This window comes from Coffea eugenioides, chromosome 8, assembly GCF_003713205.1.
Source record: "Coffea eugenioides isolate CCC68of chromosome 8, Ceug_1.0, whole genome shotgun sequence".
In the NCBI taxonomy this organism is placed as follows: Eukaryota; Viridiplantae; Streptophyta; class Magnoliopsida; order Gentianales; family Rubiaceae; genus Coffea; species Coffea eugenioides.
Window position 1 is genome coordinate 14,781,196 of NC_040042.1, and position 10,374 is coordinate 14,791,569.

The 10,374-nt window shown below is 39.7% G+C and overlaps 1 protein-coding gene across 1 annotated transcript; it reads right to left on the bottom strand.

The window, feature by feature from the left end:
- Window positions 1–2,802: 2,802 nt before the first annotated feature.
- LOC113780311 (uncharacterized mitochondrial protein AtMg00860-like) lies at window positions 2,803–3,282 on the bottom strand. The gene has a single exon (XM_027326123.1). The coding sequence runs from the start codon at window positions 3,280–3,282 to the stop codon at window positions 2,803–2,805; it is 480 nt and encodes a 159-aa protein (XP_027181924.1).
- Window positions 3,283–10,374: the final 7,092 nt, after the last annotated feature.

Here is a 10,374-nt window from a genome sequence, read left to right on the forward strand (position 1 = left end):
GAAACGGAAGGCTCGGTTCTCTCTTTCTTTTCGCTCTCGGTTCGTGGCCGAGGAGAAAATGGTAGTGGGGTGTTGTGATGGAGGGGAGCTAGTTTAATGAAATGAATATTGTGGAGATGAGCCGGTAGTTTATAAGATGTAGTGCTGCAGTGGAGAAATGGATCCAGCGAGGATGAAGTGTTGAGATTGAAGCTTGCCCGAGGAGTTTCGATAGCTCTTGTTCCTTTTATTGTTCCTCTCCATCGTTAATATCAAGGCAGCCCGCAATGCTTCTTTAGTCGGTAGATTGATAGGTCCTAAGCATCCCACTCAATCTGTAGCCTATTGGTCGTATAATGGATTGGTTAATATGAAGGATTAGTTTAGCCTTTCGACATTAACACATCCGAGTTACCAATCTGAAATTTTCTCCTTAAATCCCTTATTAGCTCCTAATCTTATTTCTATCTCCTTAACCTCACAATTCTTACACATTCGAATTTTTAGGAAATTGATTAAACGAGTAACGTAGCACTAAAATATGTTTAGTTAATCTATGAATTCGTATGTAATAATTTCCAATGGCGGAAATGGAGATAATACGGGCATGGTTAATTTTGAAATGGAGGAGGGCTGATTTGGTCTTTTAGCATCTTATTCGACCTTCCACTTAAGTCCTCATTCGTAAGGTAATTCCAAAATTTTACTTCAAATGCAATTTGTTAACCTACTAGTATTTTAATCTCGCAAAAGTTTAACTATCTAAGTTTTTACGTCCTAAGTATACTTAGTATACTTGTATCGATTTTGTCTAAAATTTATCAACTGCATTTTAATACTAAGGTTCCTATTAACCCTTAACATTATTAACGATTAAACTTAGCTATCAGAATTTAAAGAATTTATTTTAAGGCAATAATATTAATCTAACTCTAGAAATATTAATTTAGTATAACAAAACCAATTAATTTAATATTTGGCACAATTATATTATTTTTCACATAAATTATTATTATTATTTTTTTAATAACTCAAGAAAATAAAATAAATTTAAAATATATGTAATTTCTCGAATCGATTATTTACTCCAGTCGCGTATTTACTATTTTCACCTAACGAGCCTTCAGAAATTAAATTTCGAAACGAATCGCTTTAAAAATAGAACTAAGCTATGGATACATTTAATTAGGCCTAAAAAGATTAGAAAATAATAATCGAAGAAATCGGGTTAGTAAATACTTATTTGAGCCAATAAAATAAATAAAATAAGCAAAATTTTCGAGTCCTCACAGCAACCTGTATGCAACCTCCCCAACCTTCTCTATCACCTCATAAGGTCCATAGTAACGAGCTGATAACTTAGTGTTGCCCCTCATACCCACTGAACTTTGCCTGTAAGGCTGTAATATCAAATATACCCAATCTCCAACTTCAAACTTCCTCTCACTTCTCCTCTCATCAACATACTTTTTCATCCTCTCTTGAGGCTACTTCAGATTTTGTTTCAGTGTAGTGTCAACCTTATGCCTTTCCCCTAGGTAGTCCCCAACTATAGCTACCTTGGCCTGAGTGTATGGTCTCAGAGCTAGTTGGGGGTGCCTGCCCATATAAGACCTCAAAGGGGGTCATTTGGATGGTTGTGTGGTAACTGGTGTTATACCACCACTTTGCCATGGTCAACCAATGATTCCATTTCTTTGGTTCTAAATGTGAAAAGCATCTGAGGTACATCTCCAGTACCTAATTTACTCTTTCAGTCTGGCCATCAGACTGTGGATGGTAAGCTGTACTGAGGTCCAACTTAGCTCCCAACAGTGTAAACAGTTCACTCCAGAATTGACTGGTAAAGATCCTATCCCTGTCTGATAGCATACTCTGAGGTACTCCATGTAACTTGACTACTCCATCCAGGAATATTCTGGCAATCTTTGGGGCATCAAAAGGATATGAGTTGCTCAGGAAGTGAGCATACTTTATATACCTGTCCACTACTACCATAATCGTATCCTTCCCTTTAGAATTAGGCAATCCCTCAATGAAATCCATAATGACATGGCTCCAGGGGTTCTGTGGAATTGGTAGGGGTTGCAGGAGCCCTGGATAGGACACATGCTCATCCTTGCATTTCTTACAGACATCACACTCCAATATTGCTGTCTTAATGTCTTTGTACATGCCTGGCCAGTAGAATAATTGCTTGGCTCTCATGAGACTTGCTTGTATGCCAGAATGCCCCCCAACTGTGAGTCATGCAGTGTACTGATCAGCTTCTTCCTTATCTCTTCTCCAGATTCCACCGCCACTTTCCCCTTGAACTTCAGTACACCATTTTGGTAACTGAGGTTGGGAATTTGGTCTGGTTTCAATAGCACTTCTCCGATGCTGTTCTATGCCCAGTTATCCTCTTGGTAGCTGCTAATCACCTCTTTGATCCATTCTGGTACTGTGGTGGTTATTGCAGTGCACACCAAGCCTAGATCACCTCTCCTGGACAAGGCATCTGCTACCACATTCTCCTTACCTTTCTTTTAGTGGATATCATAGCTCAGCCCCATGAGCTTAGTTAACCATTTCTGCTATAGGGGGTGGTAATCCTTTGCTCCAACAGGTACTTCAGGCTCTGATGATCAGTGTTAATGATGAAGTGCTGACCCTCCAGGTAGTGCCTCCACTTGGAGACTGCTGTAACCAGAGCCAGTAGCTCTTTCTCATAGATAGATAGTCTCATATTCCTTGGCCCCAACCCTTGACTGATATAGGCTAATGGTCTTCTATTCTGCATTAGTACTGCTCCTATCCCATTGTAACAAGCATCAGTTTCAATTACAAAGGGTTGGGTGAAGTCAGGCAGGCCAGGACAGGTGTGTCACACATGGCTCCCTTGAGTTTCTGAAATGATTCTTCAGCTTCTGTCCCCCATTGGAAGGTGTCCTTCTTCAACAGTGCAGTCAATGGCCTACCTATACTGCCATATCCCTTAACAAATCTCCTATAGTACCCAGTCAAGCCAAGGAATCCTCTTAGCTGTTTTACATTTTCTAGTTTGGGCCACTTCATCATACCTTCAATCTTCCTAGGGTCAGCTTTCACTCCTTCAGCTGTTATGATGTGCCCCAGATACTCCACCTGTGTCTGAGCAAAGGCACATTTGCTCCTCTTGGCATACAGTTGTTGTTCTCTGAGGATGTTTAGAACTTCTACAACATGTTTCAAATGCTCCTGTAGACTTGAGCTGTATACCAAGATGTCATCAAAGAATACCAGTACAAATTTCCTCAGCTGTTTTTGGAATACATGGTTCATCAAGCCTTGGAAGGTAGCAGGGGCATTGGTTAGCCCAAATGGGATCACTTTGAACTCATAGAGCCCCTAATGAGTCCTAAATGCAGTTTTGGGAATATCTTCTGACTTGACTCTGATCTGGAAGTACCCTGCCCTTAAGTCTATCTTGGTGAAGTACTTGGAACCAGTCAATTCATCCAGTAGTTTATCAATAAGGGGTATTGGGTATTTGTTCTTGACTGTCAGCTCATTCAACTGTCTATAGTCAACACAGAATCTCTAGGTGCCATCCTTCTTTTTAACCAGTAATACAGGAGATGCAAAGGGGCTATTGCTGAGCTGAATGATGCCATTTCCCAGCATTTCCTGCACCAGCTTCTCAATTTCAGTCTTCTGAACATAGGGACATCTGTACGGCCTGATCTGGAAAGGCTTGGATCCCTCTTTATGGGTAATGGAATGATCATGACTCCTCTCAGGGGGCAATCCTTGAGGCTCCTTGAATACTTCCTCAAAATCCTGCAATACCCCTTCCATTTCTGGGAGAATATTGTCACTATTTTGTGCCTCCTCATCTACTGTACTCAGTTGTGCCAAAATCCCATAGGCCTGATTCCTAGCCCACTTGTGTAACCTGCTTCCCTTTATCAGCTTTAGCTGCACCTGATCAATTTCTCCCTTCAATTCTACCTGCTGCTTTCCTTTCTTGAACTTCACACTCAGCCCCTTGAAGTCAAACTCCATGGGACTGAATCTGGCAAGCCAGTCTACTCCTAGCGCCATATCATATCCCCCCAACTTCAGTGTGTTGAACTGGTGTTGGAACTCATAGCCTTGCATCTTTCATACTACAGGCTTGGTTAGACTTTTGGACTGCACCTTTTCTCTACTAGCTACATTGACCACCAGGGAAGGTCCACTACTGTCCAACCTTAAGCTTCTAGCTAGCTGCTCATCTAGGAAGCAGTGAGTACTGCCATTGTCAATTAGTACAGTGACAGTCCTTCCTTTTATTATCCCCTTTAGTCTGATAGTTTTGTGCTCTCTTCCTCCTGCTAGAGCATGGACAGAAACTTCTATGTGCTCATCCCCCAATTTGCCCTCAATGCAGTCACAGAAAACATCAGGTTCAGCCTCCTTCTCACCTTCATTAGCTACAGGGTCCTCATTGTCATCATTTACTAGCAAGAGATGGATGTGGGATTGTTTACATATGTGGCCAAGAGTGTATGGTTCAGCACATCTATAACACAGTCCCTTTTCTTTTCTGAGGTTAAACTCACTAGGGGTGATTCTTTTGAACTGGTTTATGTGGCTGTTTGTATTTTTGTAGCTGTTTGTGGGAGGTTTATCTGAGGGTCTGGAGGTGGAGGGGTTCCATTTGTTATGGTTCTGTGGGTGGAAGGGTGTTTTGTGGGACTGTGGGGTGTTAGATAGGGGCTTGTGGATCTTTTGCATGGCTTTTAGGTTCTTTTCCTGTAGCTTGGCTGCTTCTATTGCATCAGCCAGAGTTGAGGGCTTAGCCATTTTAACCATATTAACTATTTCCTCCTTCAAACCACTCAAAAAACATGCCTTATAATAGGAATCAGCCAAATGAGGGAGGGAAGGCATTACCAGTGCTTTGAGCAGTTCAAACTTCTCCAGGTAGTCTGCTACAGATCCTTCCTGTCTTAGTTTGTTGAATTCTTCAATAGCTTCCTCAGGAGTGCCTTCTCCAAATCTTCCACATAATGCAGTGGCCAGTTCAGTCCATGGAATGGTTCCTCTGCCATTGAACACCCCATGGAACCAGGTGTCAGCTCTGTTCCTGAGGTATAGTTCAGCAATCTCAGATTTCATGTTCTCCTCTACTCCATTGATCTTGGAGAACTTGTTAGCCTTACGGATCCATTCCCTTGGGTTATCTCCTGTGAAGTTAGGCAGCTCCATCTTAGGCACTCTGGTATAGGATCTGCTCTCCTTCCAATCTAATCTGCCAAGGCCCTCCCCTTGTGTTTCTCCCTTCCTGCCTCCTTCCTTAGGTTCTGCTATGGAGCTGCTACTCTCTGCCTCTTTGTCCTTGTCATTGAACTTTGCCATCATCTATGCCATCATAGACATCATGCTTTCATACTTCTGGTCTAAATTTTTAAGAGTTCTCTCTGTGCTCTCTTGTCTGTGCTCCAGAATTTTGACCATATTGCCTAGCTCAGATAGATCCTTCCTTGACACTTCATCTTGTGATTTTGTCATCCCAATGGCTCGTAGCTAAGCTCTGAAACCACTGTTATGGTATAGAACCAGATTTCAGCAATGGTGACAGATTATGTTCAGTAGCAGTAAACTAGTGCTAACAAAAAATTGAATGGAATAGGAAAATGGGGAAAGTAATGAACTCAATTTCTCATTAATAACTTGAATAATCAATCACAGAAACAAAAACAACGGATTCAGAGTGAAGGGGAAAGAATGAAGGAAAATGTGAAAGGGAAAGTAGGGAGATTGGCAGAGCCAAATCTCCTTTTTACAACCAATTCGAAAAAATGACAAAACTTAGCTATCACTAGGATCCTATTAGCCTTTTATGGCCATTTCCGGACTAACTAACTTCTAAACAAGCCAATAAGTTAAGGACACATGGGATTCTAGAATAATCAGCTCCACTTGCTCATAACAGAAGCATGATTCTGTTGTGCTAAGAAAAGGAGTGGTTTTGAAGACGCGCCTTCTCCTTCCTTCAAGCTGTTCTTTGTAATCTAGAAACGCCTTCTTCTTTCTTCAAGCTGGACTGGAAGATCTTCCTGGAATTCCTTTACACTCCATGACAATTCTGCTTTTCTTTTTAGGCTTTACTAATACAATGGATCCATAACAAATATCATGAAAACAGCATAAAATTATAGGAATACTCCCTTGTTGAATTCATTGACTGCCACACTTTGCACCTTCACATGCAATATTTGCACCACCGCACTATCTTGTTTTCTACCAACAATTGCATAGGTTTCAGTAATTACATTCAAAGAGCAATAGAGAAAGGCCTATACAAGTTTGCTGATGCACGTGAGGGGCAAATAGAAATGAAAAAAAATGATTTTAGCATTTTGTCGATATCAACATGATTGACATCAGCACTGTGACAGGAATCAACAATAGCACTCTGTAGAGTCATAAACTACTTCCATGGTCAGTTCTCAAGCTGTCACAAAATGTTCAAAAAGTCGACGGTGTGATCAGTGCATCGGTCGGTTGTAGCAGGTGACTTAGGTAGTATCCTAAATAACTCAATGTCGGAATGAAATAGTATATGGAGCTAAGGTTAAGGGGGCCGATCCTGAAGAAATTACACTCATGATTAATGGTAAACCACAAATTTGGGTGTAGTGTCGACAACTTGAGGCACAGATTCCACAACACATTGAACAATTTGCTAATGCGAAGATCAGTTGTGTCGCAAATGATTTACAAAAATCACTCATGATCTAAGGCGACTCTTTAGTGCTGATCCTCAACATAGGTCAAGGTCAAGGATCAGGTGGGTGAACAAATAACACTACCACTTACAGGTTGAACTAGCGGTAAATGTGGCAGGACGATGAAAAGAAAGATAGTCCTTGAAGATAGACATTCGTTTGTAAGCAGCCAAGGTCGTGTTGGCAAGAAATCTGCCATAGAGAAAAATAGGCCATATCATCCAAGAGTAGTAAAGCCGATAAATACAAAGATTGGCAAGTGGGTAAGACATTCCAAGTTTCCATCTAGCATGGATCCGCGTGAAATGACAAAAACGCAAAAGTGAAATAACGAAATGGCAGAGACAAAAGTAGCAAGAGAGGATGGCAAAAGCAGATAACACTATCCCTCAACTCTAGAGAGAACAATAGGCTTCTGTGGCTTCCGCTGGACCCCCGGAACTTACATTGTTTTAATGATAACAACCAGCACTTATGTTTTTGTCAAGTTTTGTTGCAGAATATATGCGGACATTTAAGATATGCAAAGCAATTATACTAATACTCATTTGACCATCCGATTGTCTCATGAAAGTTTTGCAAAAGGAGTAATTTTATACTACTCAGACACATAATCAAACGTTTCAACAAATTCTTAATTGAAAAAGTATTCTGGAAAATTACTTAATTGAAAAAAGGCCACAAATTTTACAAAGATCAGTAATTTTTGCTAGAAATTACTTATTTGAAAAAGCCAAAGATGATGCTGTCGCAGCAGGAAGACAACCTCTATCCTCAAATGATCTATCCTCATCCTAAGCGTTTACTTAACCTACATCTTCCCTGACAACCATTGTTCAAGACTTGATTTCAAAACTCATTTCTGTTGAAAAGAAAACCACATCTGTGAGGACCCGTAAAATTCTTTATATTTTTCTTAAAATTCCCTTTTATTTGAAAATTATTACTTTAGAATAGCCTTACTATTCATTTACCCCACAATAAGTGCAAATAAACAGAGAATCAAGGGTTTTTCCTTTCGTTTTCAAGTTATCGTAAATTAGGGTTTTCACATCTTTTCGTAGTGTGATTAACCGGTACGGAGTGTGTACTACATTTGGTGATTAAAAGTGAGTTTTAGATGATATTAAGTGTGTGATTGGAAGTGAGAATAATAAATGAGAGAATTATAAGTGAAAACCCTAGTACGCGCGATTTAAGAAAAATCGGGTTGAACTGACGGGTACCGTTTGTTACCGATTGAGTGCACCACTTGACCACCATTTTCTTACCATAAAATAACCTTGATATTAGTGAAAAATATCTCCCTCAATCTCAGCATGGAGTGGCCGAAATTTTTGACCAAAACAACAAGAGAAAAGAAAAAAAATTGAGATTGAATCTTGTGGTGACACTTGGCGGTCATCCACCTAACTTTGACCCAAACCAATTACCATCTTATAAACCTTCTTGAAGCTTCATTTTCTCCTCCATTCCAGCCTCTTGGTCGTGAGTTTGAGAGAAAAAAAAAAAAGAGGAAGACAGGCTAGCAACTTCACCTTGAATCCAACTTAGTTGAGTGAAAATCCAAAATCCAAACCGATTAAACTTTCATTTTAGTGCTTAGATAGTTGTGTGTGGTAAAAGTTTGGGAAGAAAGTGTTTGGTTTCTCACCTACAAGGAGCTTTTGGAAGGTACCATGGCTGCCTATCCCTTTACTCTTCATTAATCTTGTTTAAGTTTGGATAGAAACTCATATTCTTGGTTTATGACGGTAAATTTGCTAGTTTGGAATGATATGTGGAGTATGGAGCTAGGGTTTACATTTCCAGCCTTGCTTATGATTATTCATCTAGTAATGGATGTTATAGAGCTAGTAATTGTTGGCTTTGATGCTTGAATGCTTACTAGATATGAAATTCTAGAGGAAAAGCTCAAATTCCAGGTTTAAGTTTTTATATTCCCCTGTTCTGCCCGGTTCTAGTTCACCATGATAGAGGCCGAATCAGATTTGGTACAAAACATGAAAGTTGTAGAGAATGATATTTAATAGCCTCCTGTAAAATTTCAGCTCAATCGGAGAAACGTAACCTTCAAAAAGATAGAAATACCCCTGACTACCATAGGTTTGGACAGTTTTGACATTTCATCAATTTGATCATGTATTTTCATCTTGATACATACTGAACTAGCATTTAACAAAAAAACAAAAGTTGTAGTGCTGTGTCTTAGATTTCCAACACCCCTGGAATCACATCGTTTGGACTTCGGTAGCCTGAGTTATGGTTGTTTACGCATAGTGCGGTTAACTAGCCCGAGTGTGAGATTCTGGTTCTGTAATTTGACATTTTGACTTAGATACACTACAAACTGGACTAAGTCATCTTCATCAAAGTTGTAGGACTTTATCTTAGCTTCGAAACGGTATAAATTTCACGTCAATCTGATAAGCGTAGCCTTAGTTGTGTCCGTTACGCAAAACAACATCAAATCTGTCTTTTGTTTCTTGACTTAAACTTCATTTCCGCACATGCTCCTAGCTTGATTTTGTACTTGTATGACTTGGAGCCTATGGAATGGCTAGTGAAATGAGATGATTTTGTATATGACTTTGGGTTTGATTGAAGAAAGGATTGAAGCCATAAATGGCTGGAAAATAGGTAAATACAAAGGGTGTGCTGCCCAAATTTACGCTCGAGAATTAGGTCGATATGCTTGCGACTTGAGTAAGGCTTGAGAGCAAATACCACGTGAACCATCTAGGGTATTTACGTTTTCTTTGCCATTTCGACTCAAATAGCGATTTTAAAGTTTTACAAGTGAGTCTAAGTTTTAAAAATATTTTACTTATGTCCTTTGGTTTCAATGTACACTTTTCACTACCAAAACCATATTTATACTTTGTACTAGTACGTATTCGACTTTTTTTTGACTCACTTACATCCTTGATGGTTGAAGCATAATGTGTTCGTTTGATTACATTAGGATACCTTGGTGATTGAGGGTGTATCCGGAAGGAAACTTTGGACGTTCTTTTGCTTAAATAGGTGAGTGTTCCTTGTTTGTTATATTTTCACTGACTATGTGGCTTGTTCTTGATTATATGATTTGTTATGAACGAATGATAACATGTTAAATGTTTTCAATGATTACTTCAAATGAGTTTTCTAGGCGAGTGTGTACTTTTCGCACTCGACCTAAATGAATGTGAAATTTTCATTGATTAAATGATTAAATGTTAGTTGCGCATGATGTAAGCCTTTTGGCTGAATTGGGCCCTACCCTTCGTTACCGATCGACTCGAGCCAGAAGCGGATTCGGTCGGGCGATATTGTGACCCTGGGTGTGAACGTTTGGTATACTCGAGTATTACCTTGTTGTCGGGTGGAGCCTGCCAATGTCCAGGAAGGGGTGAATGAAATGAACGAACGAATGTCAATGCAAACTAGGGTTTTACTTATAAAAATGTATTTTTAAATGATTGGAGGAATAAGGGGAATGACAGGAGAATGAACGAACGAACGAATAGCTCCATGTGAGCCTGTATCCTTTTAATGAACGTGTTGTTATCGCTTTCCCTTGTATATGTTTCTTGAACTGGATTGATTATTTGATTATGTGTTCGGAACCTCACTGAGCTTTTAGCTCATCCCTTTAGTTTTGTTTTCCTTAGCAGGG

Coding starts and splice junctions, on each gene's coding strand:
- LOC113780311 (XM_027326123.1), bottom strand. CDS start 3,282: ATGAACCATGTATTCCAAAAACAGCTGAGGAAATTTGTACTGGTATTC.